General features: G+C 47.8%; 1 protein-coding gene across 9 annotated transcripts in view; it reads left to right on the plus strand.

The window, feature by feature from the left end:
• The window catches only part of ACSF3 (acyl-CoA synthetase family member 3), a 105,281-nt gene that overhangs the window by 21,872 nt on the left and 61,090 nt on the right, over window positions 1-22,319 (plus strand). For 8 of the 9 annotated variants that reach the window (XR_006285168.1, XR_006285167.1, XR_006285169.1 and 5 more), the window contains exons 4-6: window positions 1,267-1,421; window positions 2,322-2,467; window positions 14,123-14,235. Coding sequence is in view for 6 of the 9 variants with exons in the window: in XM_043526207.1 (XP_043382142.1) it covers window positions 1,267-1,421; window positions 2,322-2,467; window positions 14,123-14,235 (414 nt within the window). In the remaining 3 variants the exon portion in view is untranslated. The remainder of the gene's footprint in view (window positions 1-1,266; window positions 1,422-2,321; window positions 2,468-14,122; window positions 14,236-22,319) is intronic. The other variant, XM_043526209.1, reaches the window with a different exon arrangement.

The following is a 22,319-nucleotide window of genomic DNA, read 5'->3' on the forward strand; positions in this document are numbered from 1 at the left end:
GATTGGAAAACCTGCCTTAGAGTGAAAGACTCAAGGAGCTCAATTTATTTAGCTTTAGAGAAGGTGAATGGGTGACTTGATCACAGTCTATAAATACCTACATGGAAAATAGAAACTTGGTAATAAAAGTCTCTTCAGTCTAGCAAACAAAGATATAACGCAGTGGTTCTCAAACTTTTGTACTGCTGACCCCTTTCACACAGCAAGCCTGGAGACAAAGCGGGGTTTGGGATGGAGGCTGACAGCTCGTGACCCCCCACACAATAACCTCACGACCCCCTGAGGAGTCCCGACCCCCAGTTTGAGAACCCCTGATATAACAAGATCCATTGGCCGGAAGGTAAAACTAGACAAATTCAACTTACAACAACTTACTGAGAGATGTGCTCGATTCTCCATCACTGACCATGTTAAAATCAAGACTGGATTTGGCCTTCTGGTCTTGGAATCTTATAAACTTATAAACATTCCAGTGAACTTATAAACATTCCAGCAAAGTAGATCTCCCATCTCCCTCCCCCGAAATATACACATTGCAAGAGTTTTTCTCTGTGATTCGAGTACTTTGGCTCAGACCCTTGTGTATTGTAGTGGTCAATATGCTGTTTCTTCCCTTTAAGAAGCGAGAGGATCTCTGAGCTTTGAAAGGCTGGTGACTTCATATAGTACTGTCCAGGGCTGTATTTCCTAGAGGAATGGATGGACTCTGCCATACATGTTTATTTTCATGTACATGTTAACATCCATATCTTAACAGTTCTAAAAGGTGCTGGCTATTAGAAGGTACGGTTTCTACACATCATCCCACATTGACTGATTGGGAGAGTGAAAGCAATGGAGGGATTCACTGCCAAGATTACCCTGGTGCTTCTGAGAATTGATTGATGGTGTGGGGGTCAGGATGGAGGGTTTTTTGGACATCATTGCACAATAGATTGGGTTCAAGATGGCAGGGATGCAGGGGGTTCATCGTTTTCGTAAGTATTAGGCATGAGTTAGAGATAAGATCTCTAACTATGGGTTAGAGATAAGAAACCACACTGGATAGACTCGTATTCTGATTCGACAAGTCACTTTCCCCTTCCTCTGCCTCAGTTTCCCTTAACATAATACTAAAGAATGCTGACATAGCTATTTGGAGGGTTTGTAGAGTACTTGCTTGTGAGCCTTCTCCCAAAGGTGGTATGGAAGAGCCAGTGGTGGCAGTGACATGAAGGCTATTCTCCACAGTTTGTATTTAGGTGTCTTGTCTTTTTTCCTTTCCAGGTTTGGGAGAAGTTCTTAAACCCCAGAGCTCCGCGGATCAACGTCTTCATGGCGGTCCCCACTATTTACTCCAGGCTGATGGAACATTATGAAGAACATTTCTCTCAGCCTCATGTCCAGGATTTTGTACGTGCCACGTGTCAGGATAATTTCAGGTAGCTGAAAGATGCCTGTCTTCACAGCCTAAGAGGCTTACAGACAAGACCTAGAGAGTACATCCTCTACCGTAGATATGCTCACGTTGTCCCAGCCTTCCTGGGCTGGAGAAGGCTCACTAACACTGGAAAATGTTATGAGGGGAGGGTGTAAAGAAGGCTGGGTGCAGGTGATGGAGGAATGGAGAAGTTTGAGCCGTGTGCAGAGCATCTCGAGGATAGCTCCAGCAGTGAGCACAGTGGATTGTAGGATGTCATTCCTGTAGTGCTTCCAGGTTCTCTAGGACTCTCTCGAGTTGTGGCACCAGGTTCTGCTTCAGTCCAATGACCAGGCCAATGGCAGGCTGTTCTTGCTTATTAAAAACCATCCGTCACATACAGGCTCACAGTCCTGGCTCCAAAGCACAGACATGTAGGCAGTTATGTTCAGGCAGAGTGCCTGGTTAAAGCCTGGCCCTGCTGGATTCTTTTCTAAACTTCGCCACTCTGCAAAGCTGGGCAAATCACTTCGCTTCTCTGTGCTTTAATTTCTCACCCTGAAAAGTGAGAACGATGATACCTTGCAAGAGTGATTATATGTGGGGTCATTTTAATCCTCTAGTCTGACCTCCTGCATAATACAGGCCAGAGAACCTCACCCAATAATTTCCACATCAAGACCATACGTTCTCTTTGAGCTAGAGGGTATCTTTTTAGAAACACATCCAGTCTTGACTTAGACTGCAAGTGATGGAGGAGCTGCCGTGTCTGTGCTGTGTGATGTAACTTTCTGATACTGCTGAATGGTCTGAGATTCCCCAAGGCACTACAGATGGGCAAAGGCTTCTTGTACTACAGAAGTAATTCTCTAGAGTAAAGAATATACTGGTGATCCTCACCACGTGGCATTTCCTTGCACAGGTTAATGGTTTCAGGATCGGCAGCCCTTCCTGTGCCAGTCCTGGAGAGGTGGAAGAACATCACCGGACACACACTGCTGGAGAGATATGGGATGACGGAGATCGGAATGGCACTTTCTAACCCCTTGCACGGAGTTCGTGTCCCAGGTATAAATCTTCTTCTAAGGTGGAGAGGGTTGTGAGACCTTTGTGCCAACCTATATTTTATTGTTGTTAAATGCGTTTTGTTCTTCTACTCGGAGAATGTGTGTCTGCATCCAAATTTCTCCCAAGTCAGGATTGGGTTAGGCAGGAAGCTGCTGGTCAGGACTGGGGGCATTGGCAAAGCTGTGGGGGAAGGAGGGGTCAAGGAGTAGGATGAGGGGAGTGCTGCTGGTCAGGATTCAGGGGCATTCAGAGAACTGTGGTGACCCATAATTCTTAATGGGGGGGCACAATTTAAAGGTTTGGGGGGCCCATGCATCAACCCTGGGTGCAGGAACCTTCCAGTTCCAACTCCTTGGCCCAGGACAGCCAATCCCGCTGGCTCCTGAGCGGCTGGGGCTGCAGGAGTGGGGCGCACATGCCCATGGGCCAGCCCCTGTCCCTGGGCAGGGGAACTCACAGCAACAAAGTTTCTCCCTGGAGTTCTGTGGCCCTCGCAGACACTTCAGCAGGGGGAGGGGTGCAGGCAATGCCCCTGACACAGCACAGGGAACCTGCTCCTGATGTCTTCCCTAGTGACCCTGTGCCAGGGTGCACTCTCCCTGCCCTGGCAAGGTAACCTTCTGCGCGGGCCACTGCTGCCACCCCAGCCAGGCTCTTGCAGGCAGTCGCTGCGCTGCATAGAGGCAGCAACCTGGAGCGGCCACCCTCACCCAGCAGGAGAAGTGGCTCTGTCCTACTGCCTCCACTCCCCACTCGGGCCCGGCTACCGGGGAGAGGGGCCAGGCAAGCTGGAAATGTGCCACGGGTGGGGTGCAGCATGAGAAGGACAGTGCCTTCAACACTCGCAGAAATCGGGGGTGGAGCCTGTGTGGCGCCCCCTCCCCCGTCACCTCTGGCTTTTTCGGGACCCAGAGCTAGGATGAGGGATGCTGCCTGTCAGGACTGAGGGGCCTGGGCATAGCTGGGGAAGCAGGGTTAGGATGTGGAATGCTGCCCGTGGTGATTGAGGTGTCATGGGAGTAGCCGCTGTGATATCAGGCAGGAGGCACTGGGCTCCGGAGCTGTGTGTGGAAAGCTGAAGCGTGCATCTGAACCCCAGTTTGTCATAAAGAAATAAAAATGCCTGCAACCCAGGCCTGACTTCACTCCGCTGTGGCAGAGCATTTTTACTGAAGGGTTCCCGGTAACATGTTTTTACCAGCTATTTTAGGGCTTTCCAGTGATAAAGGTAAATGCACTTGTATGATAAAGAAAGAGGGTAAATCTTAGTAAGAGCCTCTCTTTATAGTCCACAAGGGACGTGCTGTACAGCAGTTGCCTAATGGTGTCTGAGAAAGAGGGGTCAGCCCCTGTCTGTCTGCAGGGATTTTCCAGCTCCTCTTAGAGCTGCTGGAAACAGGCAAACTAAGTTCCAGCATAGACCCTCCTGCTGGTTGTCTCTGTTTTTCACACACTTGCCTCCACAGAAGTGACACTGCTGGCTAGGTTGAGTCTATATCCGTCTCCTCTGGCACAGCACTTCCTTGTTCCCAAAGGCTCTGTGCTTCCTCACTGCAGCACAGCAAAAGGACGGAGTTCTCTGTGGCTTGCCTTTTGCTTCAGCTCCTGGCTAATAGCTTTTCTGCCTTCCCAAGAGAAGGGCTGGCACTTGGTCCTTCTCTATGAAAGGTTAACATGTAATACATGGGCAAGCAGGAAGCCTTGTGTTCAGCTGAGAATCAGGCCTGCTGGAGAGACTGGTGAGACGTATCCTTTGCATCAGTGATGGAGGGCTCTCTGAGCTGCTTCCCTTTTAACTGAAGGGCCTAGCCACCCTTAGTTCTAAGGGCACCATCTGACCTTCCTCTACCTCTTCCTGATGAGGAGAGGAGAGAGGCATGCTGCATCTAGGTGGAATTTATTTATTTAGAATGATCTGTTGCAGATTCACTGGTTTTTAACAGAATCTGCTCGCTGCTTTTTATTTCGATTCAATGAGGAGCAGTCACAGACTGGCTCAGGCTCTTCAGAGCCTCCAGCACAACCTGAAGTCTTCAATGGAAAAGATGGACCAGTCCAGCAGCTCCATTTCTGCGGCGAGTCACAGGGATGGGCCTGTCCCCCAGTCTGTGATACCTTGGAAGTTGTATTCATGTCTGGTATCTCAGTTAGGTTCTCCCCCAGCTAGCAAAGTGAACAACGCTGGGTACTTGAGATAGGATGTCTGTTCACTATTATTTTAGTGCAGGTGTATTGCTCCTTTACAACCTAATACCTCCAGTTCTGTGAATGTACGGAGGGTGGAGAGCAATTTTAGAGGTCACCACGTGGGAGACTGCTCGTGGAAGTAGTTCTGATCTGTCCCTCCCGCACTGTTGGTTTTATGTGTAAGGTTCAGCACAAGCAGCTGCGTCTTGTGGACAAGGGTTGTCTTGCTGCTTTTCCTTTCTGAGCCTGTTCTGACCCTACAAGTCAGGTCTCGTTTGTCCTGGATTGAGAATGTGCTGTCACTGCATCTTCATTGAGAAAAAGAACCATTTCTCATCTGTGAGCCTGAATTTGTGAAGTAACTATATCACTAAACCAGGTCCGCCCCCTTCTGGGCAGATAAGTGACAGCCTTCGCAATGTAGCCGAGGGGCTCAGAGTGCCATTGCATTCACTCTAAGGACAAGTAGCCCAGCTGACCTCTTTCTGAATGGCCTTGGTGCCTATTGAGGGTTACGAATGTGGCCCGCCCATACATAGCCAAAATTTGATTTCTGATGCATCTTCCTCCCCCTGCCTTTGCTCCGTGCAGCTTTTGCATCTTTGTGATGTTTCCTCTTTGGCTTTCTTGTTACTGTTGTAGTTTTGGTACTTAAGAAGGAGACTGAGCTAAACTGCCAAATAAATAAAGGTAAAATTTGCTTTCTTCCATTGTTGTATGCAGAGTGGTAGCCATGTCAGACCCAGGTTATCAGAGAGACAAGGTGGGTGAGGGAATATCTTTTACTGGACCAACTTCAGTTGGTGAGAGAGACAAACTTGGGTCAGAACCCAGCCTCCCCTCTGCTGAGCAGCACAGCCACCAAGAAACCTCACTCCAGGCTCAGCTTCTCAGCACTGACTCCCTGTGGAGTACTGTCTCATTTGCAGGGGGTTGGTTTCTATCTTCAAAGTTGTCCATGGCACCCAAGTTACCTGAGGGGACTGAACACCTTGCCAGATGTCATCATGACTCCCCCACAACAGCTCAATTCCACTGGAGGGAGCCTCGTGTGTACAGGAGATGAAGCTTTCTCGGACTCTGGCTGATGAACCTCGAAATCACTCAGGATCAGAACAAAATGCAAATGCACTTCTCCAATCTTGCCGGCCCGCAATAACACACTCAGACATCATCCCCCTCCTACACCAAATCTTGTCCCTGCTGACAAAAAGACAGAGCAAGAGAATTATTTTGTCACGGGCACACTTTGTAATTTTGTGAGGTGCCTGGATACCACAATGACGGGCGCAGTATAAACACTAAGGCTTAGTCTGCACAACAGAGTTGGGTCAATGGAAGGCAGCTTAGGTCGACCTAACTATGTAAGTGTACACACTACAGCCTTGCTCCTGTCGATGTAAGTGCCCTATCAACACCAACATGATAACTCCACTTCCAGGAGAGGAGCTGTGAAATTGACAAGAAAGCCAGGCTGTCACCCTGGGGCGGGTGGGGACTCCAGGTAGAACCTAGCTGCTCCAGGCTCCTACCCGGGCTGTTGCTCGGGCTCCCCTCTCCCCACCAGGCTGCTCCCCGGACTCCCCATGGGGAGCCTGGCTGCACCAAAGCTCCCTGCTGCCCATCAGGAGCCTGGGCAGCAGCAACAAGACACCTGGCTGCATCCTGGCTCCCGGCAACACCGAGGCTTTCCAGGCTCCCTGCTGGGAGTCCAGCAACTGCCCGGACTCTGGGCAAAGAGCTCCCAGTAGGGAGCTGCGTGCAGAGCTGGGAGCCTGGGCTCTCCGCTCCCCCCACACTGCCCCTTTTCAATCAGCGAAAGTGCTCCCCGTGAGGACGTGCACCACTGACCGAAAGAGGGTAGTGTGGACATGCACCACCGCAGCAATTACTGTGGTGGCTGCAAGTCGACCTAACATAGGTCGACTTAAATTTATAGTGTAGACATACCTTAGGATGGTGCAGGGAGAAAGATGATTTCATTGTCTTCGTTTTCAGTAGGAAAAGTGAGAATAACCACCAGAACGAGAGAGAAGTTTTCCAAGGGATAAAGGTGAAAAAGAAGTGAGAGTGAGGATGCCTCCGGAACAGATAAAAGAGAGTAATTAGAACTGGAGACAGAGTCTCTACGACTGGATTGCTGACACTAGAATAAACCAAACCTATGGGCAAATGAGAGTACCCCTAGCAGAGACAATAGCCAAGGCCTGGAGAAGTCCTAGTAACGGATCACACACGGATGCACACACACACCTCCATATATAAAGGGACTGGGGCAGAAATAGACAACTACAGACCTGCCAGTCTAAGCTCTGTGTTGGAAAATACTGTAGAGGGAAAAGTAAGGGATGACTTGGACAGGTATGGGTTACATTGGTCTGCATTTACAAGAGGGAGATTCTGATAAACAGGTTTGATTAATTTATTTCAGGAACAGCCAATTGAAAAGCAGGTGGGTGAAGCAGAAAGCGAATTTACTTGTGTTTTGAAAAGGTTTTTGATCCAGTATCCCATTAGAGGCTATTGTCTAAGGGTATCCAGGAACAGTACAATACTGAGGGTGAAATTTTCAACAGGATAAATAGGTTAATGGGTTGGTAACAAAGAAGTGGGGGTTCATTGGGACAGTTCCTATGGCGAAGGGGTATTAAAAGAGGGAGTTCTGAAAGGATTAGTGGTGAGCTCATACCTGTTCATGCTCACCCTTGACCTCTGGAAGGGGATGTGCTGCAAGGTGGGCAAAACTTTAGAGAACACAGACCTGGGAGGGCCGGCCGCTCCTTAAAGGGAGAGACACTGGATTCCGTGAGACCTAAAAACAATAGAGGCAACCATGGCTTTGGAACTGATGTAGTGTAATATATCCAAGTGCTAGTTATGCTAGTAAGGGTTGAAAGGCGGAGATCACACTGGTACTGCACAAAAGGCTGCAGAGACCACGCATGGAGGGTCTGACACTATCAGGGCATCGTATTACAGGGAGAAGGTTGAAGGACTGGGAAAGGTACAGAACAGAGCAGCCAGGAGGATCAAGGGACTTGGGTTATAATAACTATTCCAGAGGATAAAAAATCAGAAAGCACCAGCCATTCAGGGAGTTCAGGGAAACTTCCTTATACAGAGAGTAATGGATCTGCAGAACAGACTCCCAAAGAAACTGCATCTGTGAAAATGTTAAAAAAGGGTTTAGATGAGCAAAAGCATTACCTGGGACAAAAGCTAGACAGAGGCTGACAGCCCTCAGTGTACTGCTGTCTGGTGCTATTACTATCTTTATTAAAAAATTAGCAATGTATCACTCTGCTAAACAGGGGAAATCACATGGCAAATTCCTCTGAAAATTGAAGAGATTCCAGGACAGCAGCCTTTCGGGCCTTGCCTTGCTTATCCTTGCCTTTTCTGCCCTGGCATTTCTCTCTGTCGCAACCACCAGGGCTGTCCCACTGATGGTAGTAAGGGTGGCAGTGCTGGCGTAAGCAAGGAATTGGCAGCTCACCAGCATTTTGGCCACCATGTCCATGGACTCTCTGGCTATACTGAGAGCTGAAGTCACCCGCCAACACAGCAAATATGAGGGCAGTGGGGAAGTGTCAAAAGGCTACAACCCTAGATGTTTTGACTCTGTGAGTGGCAGATCTGTGCTCCTCTGAAAAGCCCACATTCCGTTTGACCATACTGAGATGTCTGTGTTAAAAGTAACCCTTCCCCCTGCCCTACACACACACATGCAGACACACAAGGAAGTCCAGAACCCGTTAGATTTAGAGCAGGAGCAAGAACAAAATGCTTCATTATTTGCTGTTTCCATAAGCTCCTGCCTCAGAGGTGACCTGGCCCCGAGCCCTCCCTTCTTGATATAGCTGGTGTCTGAGGGGTTGAGAGCTCTAAAAGCCACTCTCTTGGGAACTCTGTCATGCCACCTGGAACATCCCTGACAGCATGGCCTCAAGGGCGGGTTTGCTCACCAGCCGAAGCATAGCTCTGAAGGTGCAGGGGAGAGGGGGGGAGCCTGAATTTTCAAAAGAAGAAAAGATGAAAGATTTGAAAGATAACTGTTTGCTTGTATATGGTTAAAACCCTGTTTAAAATGCCTCTGTTTTCACCAGCTCTCGTTCTAATCCCCCTGGTGCTGTTACTGTGAAGGGAAATGAATAATTCATGGACAGAGAATGCCTCACTGGGCCTAATCACCACTTTAATTGGAGGTTTAGATCAGAGGCGGCTAATAGCTCCTACAGCGGGGACTCCATGTATTGTTGACAGTGAGATCGCTGAGTGCCTTATCGTTGGCCTGTTTCAATTCTCCCAGGACGCCACCACACATACCAACAGCAAGGTCCCCAGATACCGAAGGACGTAGACCACAAGGCCAATTAAATTTATCTGGGAAGAGCTGACAACTTTTTTAAACAGAGGAGAACTGGTGAAAGAATAATAGGGTCACTCTCCTTTCTGACTGCAGCCTGTCTGATGCCGACTGAGCTGACATTGTGTGGGCATGTTGCCAGCATTTCTTAACATGCATGAGCGGATGAATTGGGGGGTGTTGAGGGGGAAGGTGCAGGGGTTTCTCCCCAGTTGTAGCCCTGAATTCTGACCGGTACTAAAAGGAAGCCAGTGCTGGTTTTTACTCACCATCTTCTTGTAATCTAATCCTGATCTCCCCTGACTCAAATGGGGAGTTACTTCTGATTTACACAGCAGAGAGATCAGAATCCGTGTGATCTTTATTTTAAAATGCCACACGGGCCTGAGAAGCTCAAGTCATTGTCTTTGCATGAAGACTTTAATTATAATGTTGTGTTCATGTAGCTGCTATTAACATTGTCAGCATTTTCCAGCATTTATGGACCATTTTCAAAGGTTTGTCATTTTTGCTTAACACCAAAAAGACACTTTCTGGATGGAGTGTGATAAACCAGCTTCCAAGCTACTGGGGGCTTGTTTTACATATTAATTTTATTTTAGCTATATAGGAAATAAATTGATGGAGCTTATTTATTAGTGTAATGTGAGCAGAAACTTCCTTCTCCCCCAATATGAAATCACTGCTATGCTCGAGGAAGATCACATAAGAACAGCCATACTGGGTCAGACCAAAGGTCCATCTAGCCCAGTATCCTGTCTTCTGACAGTGGCCAATGCCAGGTGCCCCAGAGGGAATGAACAGAACAGGTAATCATCAACTGATCAATCCCCCGTCGCCCATTCCTAGCTTCTGAGAATAAGAGGCTAGGGATACCATCCCTGCCCATCCTGGCTAATAGCCATTGATGGACCTATCCTCCATGAATTTACCTAGTTCCTTGTTGAACCCTGTTATAGTCTTGGCCTTCACAGCATCCTCTGGCAGAGAGTTCCACAAGTTGACTGTGCATTGTGTGAAAAAATACTTCCTTTTGTTTGTTTTAAACCTGCTGCCTATTAATTTCATTTGATGACCCCTAGTTCATGTATTATGAGAAGGAGTAAATAACACTTCCTTATTTACTGTCTCCACACCAGACATGATTTTATAGACCTCGATCATATCCCCCCTTAGTCATCTCTTTTCCAAGCTGAAAAGTCCCAGTTTTATTAATCTCTCCTCCTACGGAAGTCGTTCCATATTTTTAATAATTTTTGTTGCCCTTTTCTGAACCTTTTCCAATTCCAATATGTCTTTTTTGAGATGGGGCGACCACATCTGCATGCAGTATTCAAGATGTGGGCATACCATGGATTTATATAGAGGCAATATGATATTTTATATCTTATTAGCTATCACTTTCTTAATGATTCCCAACATTCTGTTTGCTTTTTTGACTGCCGCTGCACATTGAGTGGATGTTTTCAGAGAACTATCCACAACCACCCATATGAAAACAAGGCAGAGAGCACATGGCGTGATTGTGAATTGTGCACAGCCTTGTATGGGAAGAACAGCAATTCTTTGTTCTTTTTTTTAATTAGAGTTGGAGAGATCAATATTAAAATCACAGCGGAACTAGCTGCCTCTTGGAATTGATTGTAGGATCCTTTCACCACTAGGGTCACCAGTTCAAATCCAGAGCAATAATGGCAAAAAGTCCTTACCATCTGATGGGTGTGTGGTGGCCTGTGTGGAATGAGTTGCATCCCAGACCAGTTCCTCGTGGGCAACGCAAACACCATCATCATAGTTGATGTAAGGAATAGGGGGAGAAGGATAGTAGCTAAGGGTATAATTTTCAAAAGTGTCTCCGGGACTTTGGCGTCAAAGTTCCATTCTCAGAAAAAGCCAGTGAGACTTTTCCCTAAGTATTCAACATTCATAGATGCATAGAGAGTAAAGCAAGAAGGGACCATTCCATCATCAAGTCTGACCTCCTGTATATCACAAGCCATTTCGCCCAGTTACACCTGTATTGAGCCCAATAACTTGTTTGTCTTCCAGAAAGCCATCCAATCTTTATTTGAAGACCTTAAGAGATGGAGAATCCATCACTTTCGTTGTTCATTTGTGCCAATGATTGATCACTCTCCCTGTTAAAAATTTCTAATTATAGTTTATGTGATTTTAGCTTCCAACTATTGGTTCTTATTCTGCCTTTCTCTGCTCGGTTAAAGAGCCCTTTAGTACCTCATATTTTTTCCCCAAGAAGGGGAGGAAGAAAAAGGTAGTGGGACATAGGCTCCTAAATCATGTAAGTGTTTTTGAAAATTTTGTCCCAAGTACTCAGAGCATACCCCAACAGGCTACAATGTGTCTGGCTTTTCACGTATTTGCGATATTTTAAGTGACTTATGACATGACCTTGAGTGCTCCCAAAATTCACCAGGAGAAGTCTACCTGTTCAAAATATATTAATACCAGTAGGCAGCACCATCTCCAATGGAATGGGATAAGTGCTTAGGTCAATCAGTCTCTTTTTTGTATTCTGGTGTAATTCATGGTCTCTGACCAGATGAGATGGAATACATTTCCTCAGCCTGGCAGGCCTTTTGGGGCTGTTACAAAAACTGTTCAAACCACACATCTAATAATAATTGGGTGTATATAGTAGATGACCTTTATACTGTGAGAAACTTTAAAGCCTGTATCCCACTTGCAACAGGAACCCATCCCTTACCTGTCATGTAGTTTTCTGTTTGTTTCTTGCCAGATTTGCTAATTGTTAAGGTAGTTTTGTTGCAATAAAATCTCTCTTCCTCATAGCCCATCTGCTCTTAGTTGATCCTGCGGGGAAGTCATAAATCTAGACACATCATATCCGTGTCCATGGTAACTGACTGATGTGACAAAGACAGGATTGTGATGTCACAAATACAAGATCACTGGAGGTTAAACAGAAAGAGAGGGTCAGCAGTGAGGAAGAAGCCCCATGGACCCAAATGCTGAATTACAGATGATAATGGGGGGAGTCAGAAAATGACCCCTCAGATAGAAGTGTTCCTACCCCCCAACTGTTTGCTGCAGTGTGCAATTCCCGTTCTAATATCGTCTGACATAACAGCAGCACTTGGACTGAACTGTTACAATGCTGGTGGCTGCAGGTGACTTGACCGCTCTCGCTGCCATCAGTGAAGCTGGCACTGGTGGTAGCAATGGGGACAAACATTGGGGAGAAAAGGCGAGGCTGAGCGTTAAGTAAACATTGCATCATTTTTATCCTCAGAGGTGAAAATCATTATCCCCATTCCCCAGGTGGGACAATTGAATAAAGTGAAGCACAAAGGGATGAAATGTTTTACCCAGGGCCCCAGAGAGAGACATTGTCAGAGCTTGTGATTAACACTAGTAAGCCTGGCTCCCTGCCCTGTGCTCCAGTCCCTCTGCCTCTCAGCTCTAAAGACCATTTGAGAATGCTGGAGCCAGCTGATTAGTTGTCGGTGATGTCAACCCAATTCCCAGCAAATATGTGTCTCGTTCTGTATCATTTTTACATCTAATTGCATTTCCTAACCACAGTAAAATACACCAGGCCAAGCGTTTCAAGGGAATTACTGCCCTTGTCAGCCTGGTGCCCTGGTAACACCACCTGCTGTGTGCTGCGATCACCCATGGAATACCCTCCATGTTCTGTTTGCTTTCATCTGACTCGCCCTGGGGAGTGGGTGACTGTGTATTGGGTCAGGGTTCAGGATCACCTGCTGGATCCCCGACGTTTTCTGCATGGAACTCTTCTCTCTCGGCACGTGAAGCTGCTTGCCGCTGAACCTGGCTTAGAAAAATAATCACTTTCCACTGCCAGTTTCTCAGATATTCAGACAAATAACTCCTCAACACTGCTGTCCCCTCTCTCTGCCAGACAGAGGAAGCAGCCTTGCTAGCTGGAAAGCTTGGCGTGGAATTTGCTAATTGTGACACTGAGCATTGGACTGGAACTCTAGAGCAGCTTTATAAAGCACCAGTTGGGTGCCTTTAAAACTCTGGCTCCCTAGTTAGTGTCTGTAGAACTGTTTATCCCATTAAATGTTCAGTGAAGTGTAATGTCATGAATTTCTACACAGACATGTCTCGTGCTCCCCACCTGCAGAGCACTCGCAGCTGACCTCTCCTTCGTCGCCCATTTTGCGTTAGACTTCAGCATTCACCGTTGTATAAATCGCAGGAGTTGAAGGTACAAAGTATCAAAGCGAGGATAGCCTTCTACCAGCGTGTGCTTGTGAGATGCACAGTCAAGCCCTTTGTGTAATCAGAAACAGCACGTACAACCTCTGGCTGTGCCACTATGAACCAAGGCCACCACTGAATGAGCTTGCCGGTGCCTTGGGGTTAGGGAGTTCTGCAGCAAAGCTGCCCTTGTTTCTCTCTGAGGGTTAGCCAAGAAGGACATTTAGTGAACTGGATAGTTAGGATCCTGCTGTCTGCAGTTTTTGGAGGAACTTGGTCCCTGGACCATAGGCAGTCGTTCCTGACACTGTCAGATTTCCCCGGCTTTGAAAACTGAAACCTGTAGAATAATGATGTGTTTTGAACTCTGCTTTTCTCCTTTCGTGTTTTATATGCAGCGTATTGATGCAATATAAAAACTGAGATAATCCCTGGCAGTTTTTACATCTCTGTGCCATTGCCTTCCCTGTCAAGTCCGGGTGGTAAGAAGCTGAGAGCAGCTGTAACAATCACTGTGCTCTTTCTTTTCACATGTATGCTTGTTTTCCTTTATAAACACAGCTTCATTACTGAGCTATGAAGCTGTGCCGACGTTTGGTCTGACCTCAGAGAGTGACTGGAAGGGACCTACTCCGATATGGAGACGTGTTCACTTTTCTAGGCATTTCTTACAGTGCCTCCTTCAGTGAACGACTGAATAACATAGCAGAAGGTTTTGCAAGCATGTATGGGATGCGTGTTTGCTTCACCTCGTATGAGCGCTGTCTCCATAGAGGGTAACCTCCTGTTCTGTGGCTGCACAGTGCCACCCTGCAGAGCTCAGCTGCAGAAGAGCAGTCCCTTTCTTCCATGTATCACCCAACTCTCTCTTTCCCCCTTGTTTCCTTTCCCAGGATCTGTGGGGACCCCGCTGCCAGGGGTGGAAGTGCGCATTGCCACGAAGAGTTTGAAAAGGGAAGGTCCTTCCTACACCATCCACGCTCAAGGAGATGAATGTGACACAAAGGTAGCATGCAGCTATGCTGTCTGCTTCTGTCTCTTATATCTGCCTCTCTGTGACAATCTGCTAGGGTTCCCAGAGCTGAGTCACTGTGTTACCTCTCCCAGCCTCAGCAAGTGGGAGCTTTGCTGCTGCTAAGCTGGGAGAATCAGCTCCCTGACACACCAGCCTGTCGCCCTGCCAGCAAACTGTTAGGACTCCATCAGTCCAAATCTTGCCTCGCAGTAATAATTAGTGAACCCCGATTCCTGAGTTCCTCAGAGTTGTATATCTGCAGTGCTCAGTCCCTCTCGCTATAGCACTCCCAAAACTATCAAGTTTGCTACTCCTTTAAAGAGAGAGTACGCAGCAGCTTATTTATCAACTCGTTCTGATCTGCCTGGTGTAAACACATTTTAGTCACATATTTCCAGCACATCTGTAAAATTCTGTGTGGATTAACCATGCATAAATCATGCAAGAATATTAGTGATCAGTGAGTTATTAGTTTTCCAGTGATATATTACATGTCCTTTTTGGATAAAGATCATGACAACAGTGTGACACTGGCATTGGGGTGCTCTTCGGGTCCTGCTCTCAGTGAAAATTCTGAAAACACTTCTCCCCTTCCCCAGAGACCCAGAAAGAGGAAGACATGCTTGCTATTCGTAGTGACTCACTGATATTAGTTATTCTCGTCTCTTTATTGTATGCTATATTATGATGTGGTCACTGGAGTTTTTGAAGAATAGGTTAGACAAATACCTGTCAGGGATGGTCTAGCTAGTACTTAGTCCTGCCTCATTGCAGGAGACTGGAAAGATGATCTTTCGTGGTCCCTTCCAGTCCTACATTTCTAAGATTCTGTGATTATTCTGTGTGTGGCACTTTACAGACCAAACAAGTAACTGTCCTGGCCCTAAGGAGCTTGCAGGGTGTAGACCCGCTATCTATATGTAGGTTTGGAGCAGCAGGCAGAGTGCAACTTAGAGACAACACCTTCCTCCTCTTTCCCACCTCCCCGATTGCCAGGGTGCCCTTCACCTGGCTGCCCTTTTGTGCCCTCATTGTAAGTGCGATTCATGTCACTTACTGTAGATCGATAACCACGTGATCTGCAGGCTCACTCAAGTAAATAGATGTGTATGTGAGAGGAATTACACCAGCAACCACTTACGTGTGGGTGCAAAAAAGGGAGGCCAGTCTCTGAAAGCTGGTCCTAGACAAAGGAATGATAGAGTTACTGGACTCATTCGTAAACCAGGTTAGTTTCTCCTGTAGCCATGTAGATGCCAGGGGTTCTAACGGAGTTCCTGATGCACACAGGAAGTACTTGCTTACACTGCTCATGTAACTACCGGTGACAAGCTCAAAGAAAACTTCTTAACTCTGTCTCCTGTAAATCAGGATTGAGGTGGTGGGTTGGAACCGAGGTGCATCTGTACAGTGAGGCCAGAACTGGAACAGCAGTGAGGGAGATGCATAACTGGCTTGAAATCCATGGGAAGAGCTGTGTGTGGGGAGGTCAGATGGCATCTACCCTCAGTGTGCCACGCTGCAGCCAGCACTATGTGACTCATCTTCATTTGTATAAAAAATCCCTAGATTAACTAAAAGAGGTTTAAAAAATGTGAAGGCTTCTCAGGGCATTCTGGGACGGTTTGGAGTTATGGAGCCCATCTGTTAGCAAAACCAGCATGATCTGGGCGGGAAAGGGACTTGCCATGAGTCTAGCTGTAATTACTGGTTACATCTTTTGGCCTGAGCGTTAAATGACCTTGTTTTGCTGAGAGATGGGCAGGATAGAGGACTCTTAAAATGACCCTGTGGGCAGTTTAACAGATGAGAAGCTGTGTCCCGTTTTTGTCACGTCATTGCTAGAGAGAGCCCGGAAATACTGTTTGCTTTCTTATGTCTGACTCCTCGTCTTGCAGTTACATGTCGGCCCTTTTTCACTTGCACTGGGTGGGGACATGAAATGTAAACCATTTGTCCCAGTACAATTTTAATAATGAGCCCTTTACACTATTCACCCTGAAGGATCCCAGTGCTCTTTACGAATTAGATCTAGAATAGACTAAAGACTCCTTTGCCCACTACAGAAATCAGTCACCTCTGGGGTGAGATGTGGTCACTGTTTTTAACATACAGGTGAACAAAATATGTGTGGTTTTTGTTTGATTTTAGCAAAATTCTGGACCAAAGCTAGGCTGGCGGTGCACCTGAGCTATCCGCTAGTCCCTGTAGGGCCACTGGATCTGGTTTTATTTAAAGGGGAAGCAGAGGAGAATGGGAGTCCAGACTTCACGTAGCTAAACCTCGGTCGTCCAAGCCTGGTTCACGTCCCCCTGTGGTTTCAGGGAAGTGAGGCTTTGTACTACTGTGTATAGTTCTGAGCTGGCTAGGTTTACATACCAGGGGCCATCATTTACCCCTTTGCACCTGCCTGTCACCTCCTCCCAATTATCCATCACTAGGCATTTCCCTCATTCAGTGCCACATACTATATATCCTACCAACCAAACTCAGCCCCGATGTAAGTAGTTGCAGTATATATTGAAGTCTAAATGCTCATTTGCAGTCACTGGGAGCTGCACTTGCTTACCCCAGCTCTGAAATTGGCCCTGAGCCTCTAGCTGATGCCTGGCTAGAGGCTGACTTTCCATCAAAGTCTCCCTAGGGCCTTTTGAATGTTCTGCTGAGTTTGCAAGATGTCTGACTCTGAACGTACAGGGAGACAGAGATGTTTGCCTCTGGGTATTGTCCTGATCATTCTTCTAGTGTGAGTCCAAACAGCTGTCCCCATCTCTCACGCACTGCCCCTTTGCCCAGACTTTCAATCTGTTTTTTCCGTAGCCTGGCTGGAAGTTTCTGAGTACTGGAAGGGAGACTGTCCCATCTGCTTATGTCTGTCCTTTGAGCAGCCCCTGTGCTAATGGGCCTGAACTAAGAGATGGCTTTGTTTGTTGATACTTACTGGTATTTCCAGTCTGTCCCGTTTCTAACAAACTATTTCCAATGGCAAAGTGCAGCAGCGTACTACTGTAGTTGTCAGGAAGTGACCAAGATGGGAAGTACGGGTGCTGCTTTGAATGCATATCTCCATAGATAAACTCAGTGAGGTGCCAGGAGTTTAATATCGTTATTACGTGGAAGCAGCCAGCCTGAGCAGCATGACTTTATAGTCCATGGCTGTGCTGTCCGCCAGGTGCTAGTCACCTGATGAGCTCAGAGGCTCTCACTATGCACCTGTTCTGCTGGAAACAGCAGTGGCTTTGGCAGAGCCCGAGAGAAAGTGTGTGTATGTCCTAAATTAACAATATAATTTAACTCCTGCCTGCCTGCAGGACACACTGAAAGCCTCAACTAATGCTTGTTCCTGGGCTGACGTGATGGAGCCTGTGTGCTGGGTGCACGTTTGTTTAATCATGTATATCACCAGAAAGTATTTCAGTGAAACATGCTTAAAGTAGAAAAGTCGCAGATCCCCCTCCATCCCCCCTGACTGAATCAAAGGGAAACACGCTTAGCTTTGTTTATACGCGATGAAAAGAGGGATCTGGTTAGCTGATGAGGCTTCCCGACTGCCATGTCTCTCTCCCAGAGATCAGGACTCTGACTCAAATGCCAAGACTCCTGGGTTCCAACCCTGGTTCTGCCACCTCGGCAAGTCACTCAACTTCTTTGCGCCTTGGTTCCCTCCTTTTGTGAAATGGGGATAAAAATATTTACTTCCCTCCCTCACTGTAGGGTTAAGAGCCATAATTAACAGGTGCTGAGGACTTCGAGATCCATGTACTTAAGCCAAAAAGAAAAGGAAGTCAGGCAAGGGCAAAGTAATGAAAAAGGCAGATAGGTAAGAGTTAAAGAACAATAAACATGGCAATCAGATACAGGTTGAAGAATGAAGCCCACACAACGCAGGAAAGGAGGTTGCTTCCCATCCGTCTCCATTTATTTATGTATTTGATTTTGATTGATAAATCCATCCGTAAGCTCCCATCCTAGCTCTGGGCACTGCTAGATGTTTTGATGTTGAAGAACATTTGGTCATATGGAAAATGACCAAATGTCATGTAATGGCCTGCTCATCCCACTCTAGGAAATAAACACTTAAAGCAGCTATAACAGTGTAATAAACACTTGCAGAGTCTCTGCTTCGACTCAGGGCAAGGACCTCTCCTATATAGAAAGCACAGTGCTCTTCGGTGGTACTATACAAATAGTAATGATGTTGCTATAGAAATGTAACTCCTGGCCGTTGTAGGGACATCAGGCTGTGCTGGGAGAGGTGTCCCTTATGTACATTGCACACTACATTGGAGAGCATGCAGAGGGTTAAGGATGAGTTTGGTGGTGTCAGCAGGGCTGGCAGTGACTAACTGTAGGGTGTGCTAATGAGAAGCTGCAATGGTTAGGCCCACAATGATCCTCGGATCCTCTGTTTTCCTGTGAGAAGGTGATCCTTCTGATTGGGGGTAGGCTTGCTATCGGGGCTGTCCGCGAGGCAGTCACACTTCAGCTGTGCCGTATGAATAACCAGAACCATTCCGTCCTCACTCTTTTCCACAAGCAGCAAAAAGAGGCTGCGTGTGCCAAGTAAATTATTCTTTTCTTAGCTGTACAAAGTGTTTCAAGGTCATTGCCTTGTCCTGCTTGTGTTCGGCCATCTCATCCTCAGGAAGCAAGACGACAGACTTTCTTTGAGCCATTTGTTCCAAATACCATGCATAGCTGGCCTCATCTCATTAAATGCGAGGGAGGTTGTTTGTTTTCTGTTAAATATTCACCCTTCAGACACCTTTGTGCTTCTGGCTGAAGGGAAGGACGCAAACAGAACTTAGAGACTTCTCTCAAAGATGAGATACTATCTCGTCCACCACAGATGGTATAGAGGGAAGGCTGTGGGGTGTGTGTTAGTGTTGGAGGGTGGGGGAACATTTCCACTGTGCAGTCTGGTAACTGTGTAATATTGCAGCAAGGGGACTGATGTAATTTGCAAAGTTGGTTTCTGGCATGCCCTGAAGATCAATAATCTACTTAGCTGAAATTTTGCTGCATCTCTTTGTTCCTTCTTTTTTTTTTCCCCCTTTCCTTTCATTAGAGTGTTGGATTCCGTTCGTACATATGGCTCCATCAGTAGGATTTCTTTGTAACCCCAGTGATTATCTCTAGTCCTCTCTGCTCTGAGCAGGAAGAGTCTGAGAAGAGCAGTTCGGGGTTGGGATTGTTGCTGGTTGACTCTTTGTATCACTTCCCTGCCAATGCCGGCTGTTTATCTATGCACGCCACCTAGATTTCCCTCTCGGAATCAGCTCCCCAGCTCTTGGTTTCTTCATCGCTGTTGGCCCAGGGCTGTTCACACAGCGCTCCCAGAATATTGCTGGAGAGCCAAGGCACCGCATTACATCTCTGTCCTGGACATGGTGCTGAAGAGTGAAGTGGTACCTCGGATGGCAAAGGCCAAACTAACAGGTTTTGCTTTGATAGTTTTCATTTCTCCCCATATTAAATTCTCAGCAAATGTGGCTTAGCTCATTAACCTGGCGACCCCAGTGAATGCGTCACCAAAGCCCCCCTGAAGTGCTGGGGTGTGATGGGAATGCAAAGTTAAAGGAGATTTCCGGCAGGCGTACGCTGAGAGGAACCTAGGTGCTTCAGGCAGTGCTGGTTCAGTAGGTGGAGCTTTCCCTCTGAGGTGGTCCTGAACAGGGACCCAGCATGGTGGTGGGGTGCAGTGTGAAACAAGCAAATAAGGTCCTGACTCCTTTTAGTATTTAAGCACCCTTAGGCACTTCTGTGAACAAGGTGTATAAATCCAGGTGTCATGGCTAAGAGTGGCTCCCTGAATGTCTTCTGCACTTCTGATTTGACACTGTATTCTTCGCTTCTCTCCTACGCAGTTGTGTAGTATTGTAAATGTTGTTAAACTGCTGCCACATACCATCTGAGAAGTGGCCTCATTTCAGTGGTTGGTAGAGCGTTCCCTAGACATCCCTCGCCGGGAGCTGTGAGGGTTCATGTTTCTTTGAGATCCTCAGAGGAGAGTTGTAGGGCTTAGAGTTGTAGACTTGCCAGTTCTGATTATTAGAACGGATCGGTTTCTGGTCCTTTGTGACAGCAGCCGCTCTGAACCTGTTGCTGCTCTAGACAAGCTAGGCCATCACCACCATCATAGCCATGGCCACTTGCACAAGAAGCAGTCACTGAATGATTATCTGCCCATTGTGCCTGTGGGGTTGAGTCAGGCCTGGGCTAGACACATGTGCAGTGCTAATTCAATGCTCAGTTTAACCAGAGAGGTTAAGAGGAAGAAGATGTCTATCCTGGCCTTCTAACCCCCCACTAACGCTTCCTCTTTTGACTTGGGTGCTTCTATCCTACTTTTCTTTGGTCCTGCAACTGTGACCTTTGCTCACCCGAGGGCTTTGGCTTCCCCTGTGACATGGGTGCTGCATGCAGGAAAGGGTTACTTTTTTCCACCATTGAATATTTCAGTTTGCTTTGTTCTGTGCAATGCATATTTCATACGCTGTAGCTTCCCAGCTGGCACAAGCCTGTAAACCCTGTAAGCGTGACGGGTATTCTCTCTCTCTCTCTCGCTCTCTCTCTCTCGCTCTCTCTCTCTCTATTTATTTGGGGGTGGGGGGTTGTTGGTTTTTTTGTTTTTTTTTCCAAATTGCTCACTTACACGAGAGCCAGCCCCCAGTCCCTAACAATAGGGGTCTATCAATAGATAAATGGCTTCACAGCTGTATATAATGCTACACTTTAACCAGGGCTTTTATGGCAAGTAATTTTCTTATGATGAGGCTGCAAAGAGAGCTACGCGGGACGTATGGGTTGCAAGGAGCTGGCAGCCGGAGGATGCTGCAGCAGCGGGGCTTTGCTTCTCTCCTTTTTCAAGATCGTAATTATCTCGTTGCTTATCCATATGCAAGATGTCGTTCTGGACGGGAAACGGCGCTGCTCTGGCCATTCTTCCCCACATAGCCGCCAGTGTCTCCTGGCCCCTCCTCCTGGCCCCCCTTCAGGTCTCTGCCCTCTGTTAGGAGCATCCTGACTGCTGCCTACACCTACATATAGGCACAGAAGAGGAGCTGCAGGGTTGTGGGTCGTTGCCAGACACCAGATAACACATCCCATCATCAGGAGCTGCCCCCTCTGCCTTCACTATGTCAGCGTGTACAAGAGGTGTGTCTCTTGTTTGTATTGATCTAAAACAGAGGTGGGCTTTGGATCCGCGCACCATGTCCCTGTGGCCCCATGGCGGGGGGGAGGCAGAGGGCTCCGTGTGCTGCCCTCCCCTCCAGGCACTGCCCCCCGCAGCTCCCATTGGCCGGGAATGGGGAACTGCGGCCAATGGGAGCTTTGGGGGAGGTACTCGCAGGGGAGGGCAGCGCACGGACCCCTCTGCCCCCCCCCAGGGGCCTCAGGGATGTGGTGCCGGCCGCTTCCGGGAGCGGCGCAGGGCCAGGGCAGGCAGGGAGCCTGTCTTAGCCCCGCTGCGCGCCGGTGCCACCCCGGAGCCGCTCCAGGTAAGCGGCGCCGGGCTGGAGCCTGCTCCCCAACCCCCTGCCCTGACCCCCCTGCTGCACCCCTCCTGCACCCCAACCTCCTGCCCTGAGCCCCCGGCCGCACTCCACACTCCCTCCTTCACCCCAACCCCCTGCCTTGAGCCCCTTCCTGCACACCGCACCCCCTTCTGCACCCTGCACTCCCTCATGCACCCCAACTCTACATTCATGGCCCTGCATGCAGTTTCCTCACCCAGATGTGGCCCTAGAGCCAAAAAGTTTGCCCACCCCTGATCTAAGATCTTCACAGAGTCAGGGGAAGAGCTGCTTGGTTACCAAGGTATCTGACACCCCCTATGAAGAGCTCACCTGTGAAGAGTACAGGCTTCCTTGCAGGGCTGCCCATCAAGGACCCAATCCTGTAAGACACTGAGGGCCTGAGCACCCTTAATGCCAGTCAAGGTGATGGTGCTCAGCACCTTGCAGTATTGAGCCCCCGATAAGAGCATGGTCAGAAAAGTTACTTTGCATGATTGGTTCTGTCTGTCTCTCCAGGTGTTTACGTGGCCCATGGGAGCTTAGTGTCTGGCTCTG

This window comes from Chelonia mydas, chromosome 12 (assembly GCF_015237465.2).
Source record: "Chelonia mydas isolate rCheMyd1 chromosome 12, rCheMyd1.pri.v2, whole genome shotgun sequence".
NCBI lineage: Eukaryota > Metazoa > Chordata > Testudines > Cheloniidae > Chelonia > Chelonia mydas.